Source organism: Lactuca virosa, chromosome 9 (genome assembly GCF_052849685.1).
Source record: "Lactuca virosa cultivar CGN04683 chromosome 9, Lactuca_virosa_CGN04683_v6, whole genome shotgun sequence".
Classification (NCBI taxonomy): domain Eukaryota; kingdom Viridiplantae; phylum Streptophyta; class Magnoliopsida; order Asterales; family Asteraceae; genus Lactuca; species Lactuca virosa.
The window spans coordinates 206,311,520-206,335,163 of NC_136434.1; the positions used below are offsets into that span (position 1 = coordinate 206,311,520).

The following is a 23,644-nucleotide window of genomic DNA, read 5'->3' on the forward strand; positions in this document are numbered from 1 at the left end:
ACTGCAAGAATGACTTCAGGAACTGATCAGCAATCGTAGCTCTTTCAAGGTCTCGCGGAACTGAGATGTTGACGATACGTCATTTAAGAGAAGTGGTCATATAATCCTCTGTTCTAGATATCAGCCGGACAAATACATGGAACAATGTCTTACTTATTGTCCAGCAATTTGTTTCCCGATTTCCGATTTGTTTGACATAGAACTTAATTGAACACATCAACTTAGTTCTGACCGGGCCCGGTACATGGGTCAACACAAAATCATCGAGGGTCCCAGATATCGCTTCTAATCCAAGAAGGAACAGATAAACTTCGACTCATATGCTTGTTCTACTACTTGTTGAATCATACACAAAGGCACGTTTTATAACATCGAGTTACCAATGCGTTTTCGTACAATCAATGTATAACCAACGAATTCTGATGATCACCGCAGGAGAATCTACGTCGGATTCCCCAGCGAGCAGTGGTACGTTTTCGTAATAAAATAATTACTTTAAAATTTAATTTATATTTATATAAGATTAAAACTTGGGGAGAACATTTAAAAGTAATTATAATAACTCACTTATATGAACAAGTTACACCATTCCTGAGAGAACTAAAGATCCGTTCAGTGGAGCTATGGTGGCTTAGTATGTACATCAGGGATGTGCATAGCTAAGATGTTGCAGACTTAGAGTGAGTGATTCCGCCTTATCTCCTGTTCCTTGTTTGGTTGTGGATTTAGGGGAGTGTTACTCAGTCGACTGTCTTATTCATCCTAACTATACATAATTTGTACATGCCAGGCGATCATAGTGGTACCGAGGAGGATCGTAATATAAAGTACCAACACTAGTTATCAAAGCACTTTCACTGTAGGTACTCGCTCATCGCGGTACGATACGTAGAAGTGTTGACATCAAGGAGAAAACATAAAGCACTAGAAAGTCTACACAGAGTCCATCGTCGAGCACACTAGAGATACATCATCGTATAACAAACGTTTCTTTCAAATCGGCCAAACTTTTGTTCAGTAAAGAGTCCGTTACTATCATTCGTCATGAATTGGCATGGTCCTCACCATACTAAGTTCATATGTTTCGAAATTCTATCGCCGTAACCGACAAATTCATGAAACCCTCGTCATTCGTAACGACGACCCGACCTAGACCTCAGGATCGTCTACCTCGTATTCTAAAACCCCGAAGTACTCATGCAAGGAGTACATTGCCTTCCGAAACCTTGACGACCATATGTTCAGCAGACCTTCTCGAACTACCACTCGTCCAACAGATGAAGTTCAAGCACAAAGGCTAAGGACGAATACAGCCACCTATCACTATTAAGTGTATACGCGAGGGTGGTATGTAATTATGATTATGCAGATTTAGTATATGTGTTTCCGCCCTATCTCCTGTTCCTTGTTTGGTTGTGGACCTGGGGAAGAGTCGCACATCCGACTGTCTTACTAATCTTAATTATATACGACTTGTATACACGAGGTGATGATAGATGGACGAGGTATGAATCCGATCATGAGCCTAAGGGAAAATTTGCCCAGGTCTACGAGTGGGTATTCTGCCATTCAAAGGAGCACGACCCCAGGAGTACTGCTAGGAAAGCTAATTTCGGGACGAAATTCTCTCTAACGGGGGGATGATGTGACAACCCGAGAATTTCTATCTTGTAAGTCCAGCCAATCAACCGAAAGTCAGACTCAATTCCATTGCCATCTAGACTTGTTAAGGGTCATTCTAAGGAGTTCTAAGCCTAGTACACTTAAGGATTGAGTGTTAGGAAGTATTGGCTCGAGATCAGAAGGCTGCACCCGAACCAGAAAGCCAACCACATGGGGTTTACGTGAACACCCTCCTAGCCGTGAACTCCTTCCATAAGGATGATATCCCTTCATTTTTCTTCATTTCTCACAATTTCAAGTCAAGAACTTCCATTCTCTCTCAAGTATCATCAAGGATATCCTCCTTGATCTTCAAGATCATCATCTTTCACCAAGAACACACACTTGTTCTTGGTGGCCGTGAACACCCTAAAGCCTTCAAAGGGTGAGTATTTCTTCAATCATCTTGTTAATTACTAGAAACTCTTGTATCCTCATAAGACCAACACCCTTTAAACTTGAATCAAGACCCAAAGTGCATCCTTTTGGAGTGTTTACGGCCATATAATCTCCCATGGCCATAAACTAATCTCCCATAGCCGTAAACCAATCTCCCATGGCCGTAAACTAACCTCCTTTGGCCGTAAACTCATCTTTCATGGCCGTGAACTCAAGTGTGGCCGTGAACACACTTCCCTTTGGCCGTAAACTCCCTTTAGTCAATCACATGTGATTGTAACACTTCATTCCAAGTGTTTCCTTGTCCCTAAGGTAGTTTCCTTGCATGTTAGTTGCTTTTAAACACTAATTACATGCCAATATATGCCAGCATATGTCATCTACGACTCGTTTGTGTCTCGGGACTTCATTCGTGGAACTTCTCATCCTTACGCGCATATTCGATTGAATCACCCACATAAGGTGAGTTCATACCCCTATAATCAATCTTTTAAATGTTTTAAATGCTTTTAAGGGCGGGGGGGGGGGGGGATACAAGTTGAACACAATGATAATTGTGTAAATGTTTTGTGATAAACATCATTTTAAAGGATTGCTTATGTGTTTATAAGTGATCAAATCATTTCAAAACTCTTTTAAACTTATGTTACTTTATAGTTTATAAAACTCCGTTTTTAAAGTACAATCATAACTTAGTAGTTAATCGAGTCTTTTCTACAAAATAGATTCAGTTCAACTAAACACTAGTAAACTATAATAGGTATAGTTTAGGGGTTCAGTTAATACTATAACAAGTTCAGGGAGGAACATACTACACTAGAGCAGAGAGAACATACTATACACCATAACAGAGAGAATATACTATACACTAGAACAGAGAGAACATACTATAACAAGAACAAGATATCAATAATGTGAAACCACTACTTCACGACTTAGCAATAAACTTGTTAGGTCGCGTTTTGTAACCAGAGTCTCCTGGAGGGAGAGCGTGAGTTTGTGTATAGATCTATACGGGATTGACACCCCACACCTTGCTGTTAGCTACAGTGGGACTTGCAAGTCTGCGGGTGACAAATGTCATACCATTTTCGACGCCTTTGGAGTGTCGTGTTTTATACTAGTCAAATCGAGTATGGTTATAACCTCATCACATTTTACCTTAATAAAATGAATTGCTTTTAAGGTAGTCAGTACTTCAGTAGTCAGTTTAAAAGACTACTGCATACTTTCATTTTCCCATTACATTCAAATTGTGATATTCTCACATAAAAGGTAATACAAACTATTTTCTAGTAAAGATAGTTATAAACTACGGAAAACATACATCATTTCAAGTGACAAACAGAACAGTCGAGTCTTAGTACATTTAGTTAGAAGGGGGCCTATAATGCTAACTTTATGATTCCTCGGTAGATACATCAGGGATATATATTAATTGGATCCGGCAGGTAGTAGGATGTGTGCTTTCCGCTTCATTTCATGTTCCTTGTTTGGTTGTGGGCTTAGAGCAGATTCACCCACTCTACTATCTTTTCGATCTTAGCTATATATATATATATATATATATATATATATATATATATATATATATATATATATATATATATATATATATATATATATATATATATTTCGTATACACCAAGTAATCATAAGGAGTACCAGGTATGGGTCAGGTCATAGTATACTAATTCAATACATCGTTTTCTAGTACAAAACATACTTTTCAAATAGAAAATTTGGTAGACAAAACTAGAAACTTACCAGTAAAAGGGTTTAATCCATTTTATTAAACCAATATAACTTAAAGGACCTTTAGTGGTTAATTCTATAATACCTTAGTTTATACATCAGGGTTATATCTAATTAATATCCGATAGATAGTTGGATGTGTGCTTTTCGCCTTACTTCCTGTTCCTTCTTTGGTTGTGAGCTTAGGGCTGATTCACACAATTAACTATCCGTTCGATATTAGATCATATATAGCTAGTATAAACTAAGTGATTATAGAAGGAGCTATTGTGGTTACCATTTTACTAAAAGAAATAAGGGTTTTCTTAAAGAATGTTTTCATCAAATATAAAGGAACTATTACAGTTAACTCTGTGAGTACCAAGTGAATACACCAGGGTTATATACAACGATGATCTAACAAACAATGGGATGTGTGCTTTCCGCCTCATTTCCTGTTCCTTGTTTGGTTGTGGGCTTAGGGTAGATTCACACAATCGATTATTTGTTTACCCTGGGTTTTATATAACTTGTATCCATTTAGTACTCATAGAAAGGATTGTAGAGTCATTTTTACTTATCTTTCAGCATATCAGGAAATATAGGATTTTCTGGAGGAACAAACGAAATTTTCTAAAAGAACTTACAACTTACTTTACATCACTAAAATACTTATGAACTCACCAGCTTAAATGCTGATCTACTGTAACATCCTGAAATTCAAGGCCAAAAATTTCGTTTTAATTAACTTATTACATAAGACCATCAGTATAAAAACATTCATAATAATATCTCGTGTCAAACCAAAGTGTCAGTAATCAAAACATATTATCATAAAATAATATCAGAGTGTAATCCCAAAGATCTCATGTACGGAAAACATAGTGTGATGCGCTGCGATCAAGCCGGCTCCTTTCCTTTGAAAATGAAGTACCTGAAACCAAAACTAAAAACCGTAAGCACGAAGCTTAGTGAGTTCCCCCATCACACCACACACCATACAATAACATACTGTCAGGCAATTTTGGGGTGCCCGACTACCGAGGTCAAGCCATTCTGGGGTGCTTGGCTTACCCAGGTCAAGCCATTCTGGGGTGCTTGACTTACCCGTCGGTCTATTTCTCCCGACTACCAGGGACTATTTCACCCCTACCACTACCACGTAATAATATAACACACTCATATACTGTCAGGCAATTCTGGGGGTGCCTGACTACCCAGGTCAAGCCATTCTGGGGTGCTTGACTTACCCGTCGGTCCTTACGACCGACATCCGAGGACTATTTCACCTCCTACTACTACCACATAATATCATAGCATAAACATACTGTCAGGCAATTCTGGGGTGCCCGACCTACCCTTCGGTCCTAACGACCGAACTTGGGGACTATTCTCCCCCTACTACCACTATCACATATAACATATCATGCTAGCACATAAACATATCAGGTAGTAGCAACCCTAGATGAATATCACAAAGACAATCATCTAACATACAACTCCTACTGGTGGGCCGACATTGTGGCCGTAGACCCACCGCTACTGGAAGGTAACTCACCTCACATTGCTGAAGTCCCGTAGACACAATCCCAGCTGCTGAATGACAGAATCCCGATCTGTCAATATCAAAACATCACCCAATTAATAATTGGGTCCCAACACATAACCATACGTACATTCTTAGGATAATTACTACATTACCCCAAGCTTGGCTTATTCAAGCCCAAGGCCCAATCCATAGGCCCAAAGTCAATTAGGAATCAAAGCCCAACACATGGCCCAATTTTCCAAATTGGACCCAGGCCTATACATGGTCTTATTCTAAGGCCCAACATCATATAATTATTAAGGCCCAAACTATGGCCCATCTATGGCCCAATTTTCCAAATTGGGCACAAACCCCTTACATGGGCCTTACCCTAGGCCCATTAAATTATTCTAGTCCAATTGCTTGACTTTGGATGGCCCATTAATAACCCAATCATCAAGGCCCAATAAAGAGGCCCAATAATAAACCCAAGTGAAATTAGGGTTTCACATAAAATGACGAGTAGGGTTAAGTGTTTCTCACTTAACCCATTAAGGACTTAATCCTCTAAGGACTTAATCCATTAAGTCCAATATTGCTTAGATTAATCTTTGCCAATGATTATTATTTAATATCTCAAGTTATTAAATAATTCTCGTGTGTCCTGGTTAATTCCCCAAATTAGGGTTTTATTGGCATTAGGGTTTTCCAAACCCTAATTAGGGTTTCCAATCCAAATATTAGCCCATTTATCAATTTGTTGGGCTTTTAGGTCAATTAGGGCTTTATTGGGCCTATTAGGCCCACTAGAATATCATTAAGCCTATTAGGGTTTTAGTCTCTTGTCCAAATATTCAAACCGAATCACCACATCAACGAGGCACACCGCCACCCGACACGGCGGCCGGTGGCGGCAGGAGGCGGCAGCCACCACCCTAAGGTGGTGGTTTTCAATTTCTTTTATTATTTCATTTTAAAATTACATTTACAACCCAAAAATAAACACACTAAAAGGGAAATAAAAACACACACACACACAGCCACCTTGTGGTGGCCGGTGGTGGTCAGTGGTGGCAGCCACCATGGCTGGCGGCCATGGTGGGTATTTTTCCATTTTTCGGCCATCAAACAATCCCCACACAACACCCAATCCACTGTAGCAATAAACAACACGCACCAAAGCACGCATAACCACCTTCCACGGTGGCTAGTGGCGGCATATTAGGGTAGCGCGGCGGTAGCAACAGCACTATCGACAACCGGGGTGGCTAAATGTGGTAACAGCAGCGACGACCGGCGGCTTGGGGGTAGCACTGAAGAAACGACGATGAGACAGGAGGAGAGGAGGTTGCGACGGAGGGACGGACACCCGTTGTGGTCTTCATCGTTACTGGCGAAGGGAACCGCGACAACGATGGGTGGTGGCATACGAGACGACATGTCGTCGGCTGATGACGATGGCTGACCGATGCCTCGATGGGTTGGAAAAGAAAAAGGTCTGGTGGTCACTTGAAGCCGCAAACTGGTCGGAAAACGGGCATGGCGGCGTCACCGGCGATGGATGACATAAGGGTGGCTTCGGTGTCTCGGTGGCGGCTGGGGAGTTCCTTGAGGGTGGCTTTGGACCGGAGATAGAGGCAGCAACAACTTCGTGGAGGTGGCTTCGGTGGTCACCGGTCTCGACCGTGGTGGTGTGATGTCGGAGGTGAAGAAGAAGGTGGCGGCGTCGGAGGCAAGGAAAGGGGTGACGATTGCCTCTCCTATTAGGGTTAGGGTTGCTGATTCCTTAAATACCCGCTTCCATTAAAAGTTTGCCATAACAACAGAATCGGTCCCTCCTTTCACCTTTTCTTTAAAATTTAGCCCCAATTTTATCATTTAAACCCTGCCTCTAAAACCTTTACAAATTAAGTCCGAGATTTACAAAACAGCCCCTCCCCCTACCAATCCTTTTCATATGTGGCCCAGAATTTACCAAATACCCCCTGTCTTCTAAAAATCTTTACAAAATAAATCCCGGAACTTACACATTTAACCCCAAACTTCTAAAACTGACAATTAACCCTTTGAGACCATCCTTTGATATATAATTATTTATTTTAGGGCTACCATTTGTTCATTAATTAATTTATTTATCTAATAAATAAATAGGGTGTTACATCTACGCTTTCAAAATAACTTGTATTCTCAGCAAAACCAGTAGACAGGTACGCGCACTGGGATTCAGAAAATGGATCATAGTAGCTTCATGTCTTGTTTTGTTATTTACTTTTGTAGTCTATCTTATGTGAACCACATACTTTGTAAACACTTTCTTTCTAAATGAAATGGTTGTTTGTTACTTTGATTATTATGATGCATGTCTTGTGATACTAAACATGACGTCCTTCGCCCCCGAACGTTTCCGCCGTTCCGGTTTGGGGGTGTGACAGTTGACTACGTCAATCTGGATGTACATTGTTATTAGATTTCAGAACAACTTTACATCAAGGCTCACCGACCTGACACTTCTAGAACGAACGTAACTTCATTGAAATGAGGTGTTCCGGAGAAAGTTGTTAGTTTTTAGAAAACGAAAAAAAATAATTATTTTTTTAATAAGGTCATTTGTATGGGTTAATTTAATTAATATCCATGCCTTCACCAAAAAGAATTTACTTTAAATAAATAATTTGCAATTTTCATTATATTAGTTCAAAATTCCTTTGTCATCAACTTTATCATGAAATTTTTAAAATGTAAAATCATTTTCTCAATGCTTCATTTTAAAATACCCGTATCATATTAACTCAAAATAACTAGTCTCTATGTTTTAAAAATAAGTTTCAAGCTACTAATATTGTTATTTTACCTTGTAGCCAATAAACCATATAAAATATTATATTACATTATTATAATAATAAATGATTAAACACAACCAAACTTTTGTTTACTATTAGCCAATTTATATGGAAATTAAAATTTCTTTTGTAAAAAGCCACACGACTTTGACTTTAACAATCAACCCTTTTGTGACTTTAAATATCCAATTTTAATGAAATTAAACTTTGAAACACTAAAAAATTCATGATCTTGGTTTTAGATATTTATTTCTTGTGAAAGAAAAATATATTGTTAGAGAAAAAAAAAACTTCACTTATTCTTATGAACATTTTCACGAGTAATATTAACATTTTCAATGAGTCGGTATATAAATAAGTCAATGACATAAATAAATTGCATGTCAACAAACACTTGCTTAAACCACATTATATATAATGGAAATTTCGGAGTCATCATGGCCTCCTTATCTCTTTCCAGGAAAATTAACTTCATCTAGGTTGGTATAAACCTCCAATTTCATCTATAATGGAAGAACTATTGCAAATTGTCCTTTAACTTCCTCTTCTTCATCATCAATAATTATGTTGACTGGTGGAGGAGGTGGTGGTGGTGGTAAGGAATCTCAACCCTCCACCTCATCCTACATAGAGTACTCACAACCTTGTCGTCAGTTTGAATTTCGTGAGATTCTTTTAGCAACCAATAATTTTGATGAATCATTAGTAATTGGTAATGGTGGCTTTGGAAAAGTTTACAAAGGAAACATTATATATGGATCAACCGTTGTCGTTTCTGCCATTAAACGGTTGGATTCCATGTCCACTCAAGGGGCTACAGAGTTCTGGGCGGAAGTTGAGATTCTTTCCAAGTTGCGACACTTTCACCTTGTATCTTTATTTGGTTATTGTAATTATGAAAAAGAGATGATCCTCATCTATGAATATATGCCAAATGGAACACTCGAAGACCACCTCCATAAACTCGATACTCCTCCTTCTTGGCTTCAGAGACTCAGGATTTGCATAGGTGCAAGCCGAGGGTTAGACTACCTCCACACTGGCACAGGGATCGAAGTTGGGGTTATACATCGTGATGTCAAGAGGTCCAATATTTTGTTACATGAAAGTTGGGCAGCTAAAATTTCCGACTTTGGGTTGTCCAAAATAGGTCCAACAAATCAGCCATTGACATATGTCAAGACACTTGTAAGAGGGACTTTTGGGTATCTAGATCCTCATTATTACTCAACTGGAAGGCGAACAAGGAAATCAGATGTGTATGCTTTAGGGGTGGTTTTGCTTGAAGTGTTGTGTTGTAAGCGTGCTGTGGATACGAGTCTTGATGAAACTTTGGCAACATGGGCTCAAGGTCGTATCAAAGAAGGCAATTTAAAGCATATAGTTGATATTAATATAAAGGATCAAATATCCCCAAAATGTTTGAAGGAGTTTGTTCGAATTGCAGAGAGATGTTTGCACAACAATCCGAAGCAACGCCCTACCATGGCTGAGGTTGTGGTTAGTCTTAATTTTGTGTTGACATTACAACACAAAACCAATACTACCAGTAGAACAATATTTGGAAGAATGCTTCATATGTTTCCCTTCCCCCCAAAGAGAGAAAATTCTGGTATTTCAGTTTGCTCTTATTGAATTTTGTCATTGTGTGTAACTATTTTCTTCTTTTATTTTTGTAATCTGTGTGTATGAATCTATTTCAGCCAAAGTTGATTCAAATCTATTAAAAAATACCAAGGGAAACAGTGCAAATGATATTGATACTGCAGGGGATGACAACAAGGATTTCACGATTCCTATTCCAAGTTTAGGAGTATCAATGTTTTTTGATTCGAAATGGCAAGCAGAGTTGGCTAGGTAAGTCTTGTTCTTAAATTGGCTACTCAGGATCTTGATCCTCTTGATACTAAAGTAGTAACTTTATTTGTTGTGAACAGGTTAGAGGGGCTTCATACACTGAAAGGGCATGTTGAATCAGTGATGAAGTTCAAAGGCCTTGATATTGAAACAATGCAACAATACTACACCATTTAAGTAGCTAATAACACCTTTTTGAGGAAAGCGCGATTTTAAACAATGTTTTTTTTTATTGATGATAGCCATGAGTGAGGTGTGTGAATAAGCAAGCAGATGAGACTGGGATATACCGGATCTGTAGTTGACAAGAACAATGTACTATTTGATACTTGTATATCATGCTTTTTTCCCGATTATAGCAATGTGTTTGAATATTCAATACTTCGATTTCAACTATGTTTAATAGATATCCATACTACTAGTTCTGTTAAGATCAGATCTAAAATGTTGGGTAGGTGGAGCTTAACTTGTCCTATGTTTGTCGCTTGTTTGTGTATTCGAATTCAATTAAAACATGTATTAACTCCTAACATGAAAACAAAATAAGAAAAAGCAACAAAAGTTTGTCTCCTAGGCGTATTCTCGGTTTTGGTTAGAAATAAGAGGAAGTAAAAGTGTTTTACACTCTTTCTTATTACCACATGTTATATATATTTTTTATACCGAAATCTTTTAAGTCCAAAAAAAAAAATATACACATCAACATTATAAACCATTCATTATGATATTATTATAATATTAACATTGAAAATTAATATTCTTATAAAATATTAATTTTTAATTAATTGCAAAAGTTATAAATATTTATCAATAATCAAATTCTTATAATATTCAATTTGTGTCTATTTGTTATTGATGTGACCCTATACATCATATGTTATTGGTAATATCATTCTAAAATGATCCGTGAGCAAATAGATCATTCATGTTTGGCAATCTCTAAATGATCGAATGATTGAGAGACTTTGAATGAATCTCCCTCTAAATGAAAACATGTTTTTCAATCACTGAATGTTTGTGTTAAATGATGAAATGACATTTTTACCCTTCATTTTATATATGTGAATGAATGTTAGGATGGCTGAGATGGGTGTGGTGTGGTATTCTTTCAATGAACGATGTTAGGAGTTTAAGCACTTCGAATATATATATATATATATATATATATATATATATATATATATATATATATATATATATATATATATATATATATATATATATATATATATATGGCTGAGTTATTGTGTGAACCAAAAGATTTGTGAGAACTTGCGAACTCATAATCAACTTATCATTTTTCAACATAAAAAACATCAATCTTCTTCAAATGATGCGTCTAAGCCATATCTTGGGTCAAAAAAAAAAAGATTTGACAAGTTTTTTTATTATTATTTTCGAAATTTGCATATATGCACAATCAGCAGTCATATGGACTGCTGATGAGCACAATCAACAGTCATATGGACTGCAAATGTGCACAATCAGCAGTCATATGGACTGCTGATGAGCAATCAACAGTCCATATGACTGTTGATTGTGCTCCTCAGCAGTCCATATGATTGTTGATTGTGCTCCACAGCAGTCCGTACAACTGTTGATTGTGCTTATCAGCAGTCATACAAAAAAAACCCAAAAAAAATAGAATAAAATTATCAAATCTTTTTTTTGAGCCTAGATATGGCTTAGACGCACCATTTCGAGAAGATTGGTCTTTTACCCCAATAAGAGTATCTATGAACCAAGACCCTTAAGTATGGATGATTACCTTAATTTTTAATTAAGGTTTTATTGTGTATATGATTAGTAGGAGAAGTTCTAGTATCAGCCGCTCGAGTGTGAGATTTGTCTGTCTTCAGATTGAGGTGAGTCTTCTCACTATACTGTGTAGAAAGCTAGTTGTCTTTGTGATACTTGCATGGAAGACCCTGGGGGTAGCCCATGGCATTTTTATGAAATACCACAGGGTAGCCCATGACAGTTATACATAAGACCATGGGGTAGCCATGGTAACTAGAGGAAAGACCATGGGGGTAGCCTATGGCAATGGTATAAAATACCATGGTGGTAACCCATTGCACTTGTATGCAAGACCATGGGGGTAGCCAATGGAAATATGTGTATGGTATGTGGTATTTTGGGGAACTCACTAAATTTTGTGCTTACAATTATGTAGTTTGAACATTTTTAGGTACTTCCAGTTCCAAAGGGAAGGGTCCGGCTTGACTTCACAACATTTCCCCCTAATGATTTTCTGCATTGGTGATTACTATTGTACTTTGATGATTATGATACATTTTTACTATGATGGGATTTGGAACAAAACTACATGTTTTAATGATTTAAAAATGAATAATTTTTATAGTTTTAGTTGTTTGATCTCTCGATCCATGATTTCCACTGGTTCCTCAACGAAGTGGAGTTTGGTATTGACTTGGATCTCATCAAGAGGAACAACAAGAGTGTCATCGTACAAAACTTCTCGAGGTTAGACACATGAAGGACATTATGCACATTGTTTAGCTCTTGAGGTAGTTTGAGTCGATATGCAATAGTACCAATTCTCGCAAGCCATTTTGAAATGACATACGTATCTCGAGTTTAAATTGCCTCATTTTCTAAACCCTATCATTCCCTTCCAAGGGGAGACTTTCAACATTACTTTGTCTCCGACCTGGAATTCGAGAGGCTTACATATCACATTGTAACACCCCGACTCCTAGGTATAAATTTTACTGCTTTATATTCAGATTGAAAGGCCTACTCGACGAGTTGGATGCCCCAACTCGTCGTGTAGAAATGGATATGGTCGCGTGACTTAAGGGACCTACTCGACGAGTTGGAGGACCCAACTCGACAAGTTGGAGCTGGAATGTGAAACCCTAATTTCTAGGTTTTTGCACCCTATTTAAAGGCTCATTAGCCACCCTCTGCCTCTCTTATCGCCTCCCTTGACCTCAGAAAACCCTAATCGTGTATTACTCCCCATTGTGTGTGTAAAGGCTTGGAAGGTGGTTTTAATTCAAGGAACTTGAAGACTCAAGAGCTTGGATCAAGGAGAAACTTGTAGATCCAGTACCTACTCCATTTTGGCTTCCATTTGAAGGTAACAAGTTGTTACCTTGATCATTCTAGTGTTAGATCTCCTCATTCAAGGGTTTAAAGCCATTTCTAGCATGTTTGTGGTTCATTTCTGGTATTGAGCATGATCTAAAGTTGTAACTACAGATTTGGACTCCTTTAAGCCCTCATAGTCATAAAGTTATCGAATTTATCATGCTTTGGCCCTTCTCTTTGGCTTAAACCTCTTCCTTAGCTTGGCTTTGGCATTTAAGGCCTTACATGCACGTAAAGTTTGCAACTTTACGTGGTAACCATGCCCTAGGAGGCTAGATCTACAATTTGGAGCCTTGGTCTTGCTTAAAAGCGTCTGAATAAGAAAAGGACTAAAGGGACTCGACGAGTTGCATGGTCAACTCGACGAGTCGGATGAAGATTGCCTGTTTTTGGTTTTGCATGGACTCGGGGAGTCAGTGAGATGACTCGATGAGTTGGTTAGGGTTTTCCCGACATTCTGGACACTGCATGGACTCGACGAGTTGTCTGGAAACTTGAAGAGTCGACTGGGGTTTTCACGACTTCTTGAGTTCTGAAAGAACTCGACGAGTCAGGGGGTTACACTCGACGAGGTGGGTCAACATGGACTGTTGACCTTGACCGTTGACTTTGACTTTGACTAAGGGTAGACCAGTTGACTTCTGAGGGTACTTTGGTAATTTGGGTATTTATGGAAGTGGATCATTGGTGGTTGTAGGTGTTGGTGTTTGGAGCCGTAATTTGGGAATTTCATATTTCAGTTTCGATCAACATTGTGAGGTGAGTTCTTCTCACTATATCAACAGGGTCTAAGGCACCAAGGCCGACCCTTTACGATTTGTATCCTGGTTATAGGATTATGCTATGTTAGTGATCTGTTAGATCAGTATACTGGTTATAGGATTATGCTATTTTATTGATCTGTTAGATCGGTATCCTGGTTATAGGATGATGCTATGAATAGTGATATGTTAGATCTGTACGACTATCTATACATGCTAGCTAGCGTATGATATTTATGTGCACATGATTGTTTGATTGGGGGTTGGGTTGAGGAGGTCATGCTTTGTGCTTTGTGCCAACATACCAGGGCGGCCCGAATAGACTGCAGACCCGCATAGGGTGTACTAGTCAGGCCGAAGGCCCGACGAGCGGTCCGAATAGGCTGAAGGCCCTGAGAGGCGCTCCAGACGTACCGATGGCTTGGAGAGCGGTCCAGATAGACTGATGGCCCGATGAGGCGGTCCAGTCAAGCTGATGACTCATTATGCATGCTGTTTATTTATATGATATTGATATGGTTTGTATGGCGTTGGTGTTTTGGGGGAACTCACTAAGCTTCGAGCTTACAGTTGTTGATTTTGTTTCAGGTACTTCTGATGATCGCGGAAAGGCGAAGGCGTGATCGTGCACCTCCTTATATTTTATGATTTGATTCTAGGATACTCTGACATGAAACTATTTTGAAAACAAATTTGTAATAATTATTGGTTTTAAATGTTTTAAAAAGCTTTAAATTGACATGATTTTTATGGGTGTTAAACACATCAACATAACTCATTTGACGGTCACGTGCAGTCTTAATTCGTTCCATGATATGCACAATCTTTTTGTAGTCTAATGAATGATTTTTAGACCAACGAGCATTGTATCTCTTTCGTGTTCCCTGGCCAGTTGTGTATCTCCAACCTCTGCCCAACATATTGAGGAATGACATGTTCGTCCCTAAAGTGCCTTAAACGATGCGGCTTTAATGTTGGTGTGATAACTATTGTTGTAGGAAAGCTCAGTTAATGGTAAATGAGTATCCCAAGCACTTCCGAAGTCTATCACATAAGCTTGGAGCATATCTTCCAATGTTTGGATGGTCCTTTCACTATAACCATCTATTTGAGGATGGTAAGTTGTGCTCATATCCAGATGCGTTCCCAAGTATTTCTACAATGATTGCTAAACCGCGAGGTGAATCTACTATCTTTGTCAGAGCTGATAGAAATCGATACCTTGTGCAATTTGATGATTTCCTTGAGATAGGTCGTGGTTAGCTTTTCTATTTTGGCGTTTTCTTTTATTGGTAGGAAGTGGTAAGACTTAGTCAATATGTCGACTACTACCCAAATAGTGTTGTAACCACCAGATGTCTTAGGTAGTTTTGTTATGAAGTCCGTTGAGATCTATTCCCACTTCCACTCGGATATTTCTGGTTATTGCTGCAAACTCTAAGGCTTCTGATATTCTTCCTTAGTCTGGGAGCAAGTTATGCATTTTCCTACATAAGTGGCAATCTCACCTTTCATGTTAGGCCACCAATATAGTTTCTTCACATCTAGGTACATTTTGTCAGAGCCCGGATAGACATAATACCTTGATCTGTGAGCTTCGTCCAAGACTAAGCTTTTGATGTCATCGAACTTGGGCGTCCAAATTTGGCTCTTGAACTATCGCGTTCTGTTATCCTTAAGCTCAAATTGTTTATCCATTCCTCGCAAAGCTTCACTTGTGATGTTTTCTTCTTCCAGAGCCTCAAGTTGAGCTTCTTGGATCGGGTTTGGTATGGTTGGAATGGATATTCATCGTTAATGTCCGTACTCGGGAGGGTTTTAAGCTTTCCTTCTTGCACAAGGCATTTGCCACAACATTTACTTTCCCAGGATGATAAAGAATTCCACATTCATAATCATTCGGTAATTCAACCCTTCTTCGTTGCTTCATGTTGAGTTCTTTTTGGTCGAAGATGTGTTGGACACTCTTGTAATCTGTAAGATGGTACACTTCATACCGTACATGTAATGTGTCCAAATCTTTAAATAAAAAACTACAGCTCCTAGCTCAAGGTCATGGGTAGCATAGTTGTTCTCGTGCACTTTGAGTCGTCGAGAGGCATAGACAATAACCTTGCCCCTTTGCATTAACACGCACCTATGTCCCTGATGTGACACTTCTCAGTACACGATAAAGTCCGTTTTCCTTCTGGAAAGGATAGGATTGGTGTGCTACACAACATTTGTTTCAACTTCTGGAATGAAACATCTTAATATCTGCCTGGTGTACCTCCAGTCAGACAGGTCGAATTCTGAATCGAGATCTTGTATGGACGCCGATGTCGTTCCCCAATATGCTGGGCAGAAGTTGGAGATACTTAAATGGCTAGAAAGCATGTTGGAGATACTCTACTTATTGGTCTAGAGATCATCCATGAATCAACGTAAAAGATTGTTCAAATAAAGTAACGATTAAAAGCTACACGTAGACTTCAGAAAAGCTATGCTGACGTAAGATGTAAACTCGTAGAATTGAAAGTAGAAGATTGTGTCCTACTAAAGGTCACAGCATGGAAATGTTTCATTATATTTGGAAAACAAGGTAAACTAAATCTTTGATACATCGGACCTTTTGAAATCCTGGAAAGGGTTGGTCTAGTGGCATACAAACTCAAGTTACCTCAAGAACTCATCAAAGTTCACGAGACCTTCCACGTGTGTGATCTCGAGAAGTGTTTCTCTGACGAGAACCTGGTTATTCTTCTCAAAGAGATCCATGTGAACACTAAAATTCACTTCGTGGAGGAACCGGTGGAGATCGTGATCGAGAAATCAAATGCCTCAAACAACGCCGCATACCAATAGTAAAAGTCCGATGGAACTCTTATAGAGGGTCGGAGTTCACTTGGGCATGTGAGGATCAAATGAAACAGAAGTACCTGCAACTGTTTAGTGGTGCTCCCTCCACTCGTGGAAAAAATTAATCTGGAACAAAATAGTCTAGAACGAAATAATTTCGGGATGAAATTACTTTAACGGGGAGGTAATGTGACATCCCAGAATTTAGGTCTAAAATTGTAGACAGTCAATTCACTGTGAACCGCTTTGTAATCTGACCTATTGAGCTTTAATGCATATTTTGAAAAATATATAGTGTCATTACAACTAATATAAGATATCATATGGTATCTTTCTTCCAGCTGTGGAAAATCTCAAACAAATCACACAACACAAACTGTAACCCTAATTAATACGTCTGGAAAACTAAAATTTTGTATTAAGCAGTTGTGAGAGAAGCAAACACTCTAGTCTCGTAGTACATGTTCACCTAAGTCCATAAATATAAAGAACATCCAAAACAGAGTGTGTATGCAAAAGATACGACCGTTATAAGAAAACAAACAAGTATAACACTCATTTTCTTTAAACTGCATAAACATTTTCGATAAGTTGAGGCACTTGTACACCTCATATGCAAATTCCGAGAGTGTTTTTGGACTCAGAATATGATCTATTATTTTATTCCATGCTCGAAATATTTTTAGAAAAAATATTTGTAAAAGTATAAAATCGGACGTTTCGGGTCAATTAAATGTGAATCTTTCAACGTGATTTCCTAGAGTTCTACAACTCGAAAAATAGATTTGTCTGAGTTTTTGGAACACTAGTAACCAAGACAATCATTCTCCATTTTTATAAAAATTATGTTATATCTGGATCGTGATGGTTTTGTTGCATAAAATAAATAGTTTTTCACAAAAACCGGCAACGGAAGCTTTAAAGCTTTCTTATAAATTTTGAGTCTAGCAACAATATAAACCATCAAGGATCCTTTTAAAGAGGTTAGAATGATATTATAACAACCATAGGGTGTTTAGAAATTACAACCTTTGTAGCCTTTGGACCCTCTTGGATTTGGGGTGTTGAAGTAGATGGCAAGAACAAGGAGCTTGATCTTCTCTATAAGTAATCCACCAACAAGAGCAAGGTACCAAAATTGCTATATTTCTTCTTGAACCACTTTTTTCTTGTAACCTTAAGTGCTTAAACAATTAAGCACTAAAAGAAAGACCCAAAGCAAACACCAAAAGCTTGTAATGTTTTCAAAATATGAAAGAGCTTCAAGCTCTTACTAGCTAACAGTTTGGGAGAGAAAGAGAAGAGAAGTTTTTAGACCAAAAACTTGTGTGCTCTCCATGTAAAGACCTTTCTATTTATAACCCATGTAAAGAAAGCCCTTTTGATTATAATACTCTAAATTATTATAAAGCATAAAACAACAAGGGACATAATTTAAGCATGGGGGACAAGAATGTTGGAGGTTGACTTTTCAACCTCCTTGCCTTGATTTTCGGCCATGTCCCCTAAAGAGGACAAAAATTGTCTACTAGTCTTTTAACCATGGTAGAGTAAGCCTTTGATTTAATCATGGTTAACCAAAGTGTCCAAAACTTTGTACATGACTTATTTTATGATATCTTATCATATTAAGACTATTTTTCTACTTCTTAAATTATTGTTTTCATAGAACAATAATTTTTCTCTAATTAAATACAAGAGTTGAATTTATTTATTGATATCAAATATATAATAAATATTCAATAAGTACCAACTTGATTAAGGTGTGACCCTATAGGATCATATGTTATTAGCAATGTCACTCAATAATGATTCTTGGGCATATAGATCCAACAATCTCCCACTTGCACAAGATTCAATTAATGACTGACATAGACAGTAGCTGACGTCTAGCAACGGGATGCTGCCCCTAATAACTCACAAAGGGGTGCCATCAATCAACATCCAATTCTACAAGCTCACTAGCTACAATTGAATTATAAGGTAAGCGTATCAATATTCTCTTTGTTACGGACATCATGTTGGATATGAGACATGGAACATGATCATTCTCATTTAACATACAACTTTTAAGAAAGGTGCCTTAGATGTCTAACTCTCAACACATAATAAGAACAAATCCTATCCTGACTACATACATACTCTCATATAGTTCATGCTCTACCCAACGAAGGCTTTTATAACTGCACGGTTACGAACAGAGTTTAACCATGTCAAAGTATAACAATCCCCATACTTTAGTTCTCCAATATGCATCTCAGGTCAAAAGACATAAAGATATTTACCTGTGATCAAGATTCACTTATGATTTCGATCCATGAAGTGATTCTTGATGCGGGTCATATCCAATAGTTATTCTCTAACAAGTACATATGAATTTGGGTGCAACACTTTGCTATTTCATCTCTTGAAATCAACCAAGCCGATTCATATTAGTCTTAATTCACAGTTGCTCCCGCAACAGTGACTGACTATGGAAAATTTTTGAATAATTACATTATTCAAGGATTGAATAACATGCTAATAAAGAACACAATAATTTTCAACACAAAAGTGATGTCGCATATTCATAGGAGATTATATATTATTGATACATAGTTCTTAATATCCAGATATTAGTCAAGTACATATTTAAATCAAATCACTAGCTAATCGTAGACCGATTCCTTTTGCATGACTCTCAAACCTGCTTTGAGGTAGAGCCTTTATGAACGGATCTGCTAGATTATCATCTGTATGAATCTTTTCAATGCGTACATTTCCCAATTATAATTCCTGACGAATGAAATTGAATTTTCGTTGAATGTGTCTAGTCTTGTTGGTAACCATCGGGTCTCTTGCGATAGCGATGGCACCAGTGTTGTCACAAAGCATCTCAATGGCACTTTTGATGCTTGGAACAACACCCAGATCACCGATGAATTTCTTCATCCAATCAACTTCTTGAGCTACTTCACACGCAACTATGTACTCTGATTCAGTTGTAGAAACTGCAACCACTTCTTGCTTTGAACTCTTCCAGGCAATGGCTCCTCCATTAAGTGTGAACACTTATCCCGAATGTGATCGTGAGTTATCTCGATCAATTTTGAAACCAACGTCAGTGTAACATCTTACAGTGAGCTCTTCTTCAACTCCTCCATAGACCAGAAACATATCTTTAGTTCTTCTCAAGTACTTAAGTATGTTCTTAACAGCCACCCAATGCTTTTTGCCAGGATTAGCTTGATATCTACTAGTTATACTAATAGTATAAGCTACATCCGACCTTGTACATGTCATAGCATACATAATCGAACCTACTTCTGAATCATACGGTATGCGTCTCATTCTTTTGATCTCATCTTCAGTACTAAGGTTGTCAGCCTTATAAAGAATGGTACCAGGCAGTACAAGAATAATTCCTCGTTTCGAGTTATCCATTGAAAACCGTTTCAAGATTTTGTCAATGTATGTACTCTAACTCAAACCAATGAGTCTCTGGGATATATCTCTATAGATCATAATACAGAGTATGTATGCAGCATCCCCTAGATCTTTCATTTGAAAAGACTTACTAAGGTAGGCCTTATTCTCCTTCATTGTCGGGATATCTTTCCCGATCAGTAATATGTCATCAACATATAGAATTAGAAAAACAATATGGCTCCCACTTACTTTGATGTATACACATGGTTCATCAGGACTTTCTGAAAAACCAAACTTGTTGATGTTTTCATCAAAACGATGATACCAGGCCCTAGATGCTTGTTTCAATCCATAAATAGACTTCTTCAGTTTACACACCTTCTTTAGGTTATCTGGATTGACAAAACCTTCAGGTTGTTCCATATAAACATCTTCCTCAAGATATCCGTTGAGGAAAGCGGTTTTGACATCCATTTGCAATATCTCATAGTCATAATATGAAGCTATGGCCATGATAATCCTAATAGATTTAATCTTAGCAACCGGTGAGAAAGTATCTTCATAGTCAACACCTTGAATTTGAGTATATCCTTTCACGACAAGTCATGCTTTGAAAGTTTGTACATTTCCGTCCATGTCGATCTTCTTCTTGAATATCCACTTGCTTCCAACAGTCCTGCTGTTAGGATGTAAGTCAACCAAGTCCTATACTTGATTGTCATCCATGGATTGAATTTCAGTTATCATGGCTTCAAGCCATTTGTCAGACTCTGGGTCTGCAGTAGCAGTCTTATACTTGATGGGCTCACATTGATCCATCAAGAAGACTTCCTCTTCAGGAATGACAAATCCAAATCTGTCAGGTTCCTGACGAGTTCTACTGGAACATCGTACAGTTGATGTGGTTTCTGGCATCTAAACGATAACTTCAGGTTCAACAATGCTTTATTGATTATCATTCTCAACTAAAGGTTTTGTCTCTCGAATTTCTTCGAGGTCAATGGGGCTCCCACTTACTTTATGTGAGATAAAGTCAGTTTCAAGAAACATTGCTTTACAAGCTATGAACACTCGGTTTTCCTCTTTCTGAAAGAAGTAATAACCGACGGTTTCTTTTGGGTATCCCACAAAGATACACTTATGAGATCTAGGGTCAAGCTTGTCATAAGTTTCTCTTTTAGCATATGCTTCACAACCCGATATCCTTAAGAAAGACATTGATGGAACGTTTCCATGCCATAACTCGTAGGGAGTCTTATTAACCTTTTTAGTTGGGACCATGTTTACAATTTAAGCTGCAGTTTCAAGTGCATACCCCAAAATGAATGAGGAAGGGAAGTGTGACTCATCATCGATCGTACCATATAAAGTAGAGTATGATTTCTCCTTTCCGAGACACCATTATGCTGAGGTGTTCCTGGTGGAGTGAGTTGTGACACTATGCCACAATTCTTCAGATGTTCATCAAACTCATAGCTCAGATATTCACCACCATGATCTGATCGTATGGCTTTAATCTTTTTACCAACTTGATTCTGTACTTCATTTTGGAAAACCTTAAAGACATCGAATGCTTCATATTTGTGTTTCATGAGTTACACATATCCAAATCTGCTGGAATCATCATTAAATGTAATGAAGTATCTTTCACCGCTTCTGGTCATTGTTCTAAAAGGTCCACGTACATCAGTATGTATGAGTCCTAGTAGATCTGAAGCTCTTTCACCAACACCGGTAAAAGGAGCTTTGGTCATCTTGACACATAGACATGATTCACATACATCAAAAGACTCTGAGCCTGTTGACTCTAAGATCCCATCCTTTTGGAGCTTAGCAATGTGATTTTTACTTATGTGCCCAAGTCGACAATGCCATAAATAAGTTCTATTAGAGTCTAACTTTGTTTTCTTATTTAAGTTGAACATTGAATTGTCCTTTGTGTACGAACCATTTAAATCGATTTCATATATTCCATTTTCGGGACTAGTCTCAAAATATAACACATTATCTTTAAACACATAAATGTTTTCAGAATCAAAGTCAAAATTATAAAGAAAACCTTGTTCATACAAACGATAAGTAGAGATAATATTCCTAGTTATACTAGGTACATAACAACAATTGTTCAAAATAATATTAAGGCCATTTGGAAGCAAAAGGTGATATTGTCCTATGGCTTTCACAGCTACACGATTGCCATTGCCAACATGAAGTTCTAAATCGTCATCTCTTAATTCTCTAACATTCCTTAGTCCCTGCAAATCATTATAGATGTTGGTTTACAGTATCGAATACCCAAGAATTAGTACAGAATGCATGTAATTCAATCACATATATACCTGAGGTGCCAACCTGGTTGGCTTTGATCTTCTTAAGTTCCTCTAGGTATTTGGGACAGTTTCGCTTCCAGTGTCCCTTTTCATTGCAGTGAAAACAATCAGCGTCAGCAGCAGGTTTGGGTTTAGGAGTTGGGTTAGTGGAAGGAGGCTTCCCTTTACCCTTTCCCTTTCCCTTTCCTTTCTTGGCAACTTTGCCTTTCCCCTTACCAGTATTATTACCGGTTTTCTTCTTGGAGATTTGACCCTCATGGATCATCAACACTTGATTGTTCCCAGACTTCTTGATGTTTGCCTCAGCATTTTTAAGCATGTTATGAAGCTCATTAATGCTCCTCTCCCAGTCATTCATTGTGAAGTTCATCATAAATTGGTTGAACGACTTAGGCAATGAAGCAAGGATCACATCGGTCGCTAGCTCATCCCCAAATAGGAATCCGAGGTGGGAAAGTTGCTCAACATAAGCTTTCATTTTGAGTACATGTGCACTCACAGAAGATCCTTCGGCCATCTTGCAACCAATGAAAGCATTCAAGGTCTAAAACCTCTCTTGCTTAGCCTGAATTTGAAACATAACTCTCAGTTGTTCAATCATTTCGAATGCTTCATGAAACTCAAAAGTTTTTTGAAGTTCAGGATTCATAGTTGCAAGCATGATGCAAGCCACTTCGGTCGAATCATTAACATTTTTCGCCCGAGCATCTTTCGATGCTTTGGGAGCATTAGCTGGGAGCTCTTCTGGGATAGGTTCATCAAGGACATAATCTTTTTTCTCAAGCTTGAGGACAGTTCTTAGTTTTCTGGTCCAATCAAGAAAGTTAGGTCCACTTAGTTTTTCTTTTTTGAGGATGGATCAGATGGTGAGTGATGAGGTGGTTACAGTTGGGGTAGTCATCTACAAAATAATAAGATTCATTTTAATATCTTCGATATTAATTCTTTTCAAAAATATTACCCTTCAAATTAAATTTTGAAAAGCTAAGATCCACATCACCCAAAATAACTTGAGGAGGCGACTCACTACTCAAGTGATTTTGTATCATCAATATTTCATGCATAAAATATTACATGGTACATTTAAAGTGTTCCAAAAATCATAAAGTTGAATTTATTTCATATAAAATTTTACCGGTTAAAATTTATATTCAATTTCAATTCGACGTT

The 23,644-nt window shown here is 37.9% G+C and overlaps 1 protein-coding gene across 1 annotated transcript; it reads left to right on the plus strand.

The window, feature by feature from the left end:
- Positions 1-8,634: 8,634 nt before the first annotated feature.
- Positions 8,635-10,394, plus strand: LOC145141065 (receptor-like protein kinase FERONIA). The gene is made up of 3 exons (XM_079074411.1): positions 8,635-9,775; positions 9,867-10,020; positions 10,101-10,394. Exons 1-3 carry the CDS (start codon positions 8,728-8,730, stop codon positions 10,195-10,197), a joined length of 1,299 nt encoding a protein of 432 aa, XP_078930537.1. The 5' UTR covers positions 8,635-8,727; the 3' UTR covers positions 10,198-10,394.
- Positions 10,395-23,644: the final 13,250 nt, after the last annotated feature.

Coding starts and splice junctions, on each gene's coding strand:
- LOC145141065 (XM_079074411.1), top strand. CDS start 8,728: ATGTTGACTGGTGGAGGAGGTGGTGGTGGTGGTAAGGAATCTCAACCC. Junction 9,776..9,866: donor CCCAAAGAGAGAAAATTCTG/GTATTTCAGTTT, acceptor AATCTATTTCAG/CCAAAGTTGATTCAAATCTA. Junction 10,021..10,100: donor TGGCAAGCAGAGTTGGCTAG/GTAAGTCTTGTT, acceptor TGTTGTGAACAG/GTTAGAGGGGCTTCATACAC.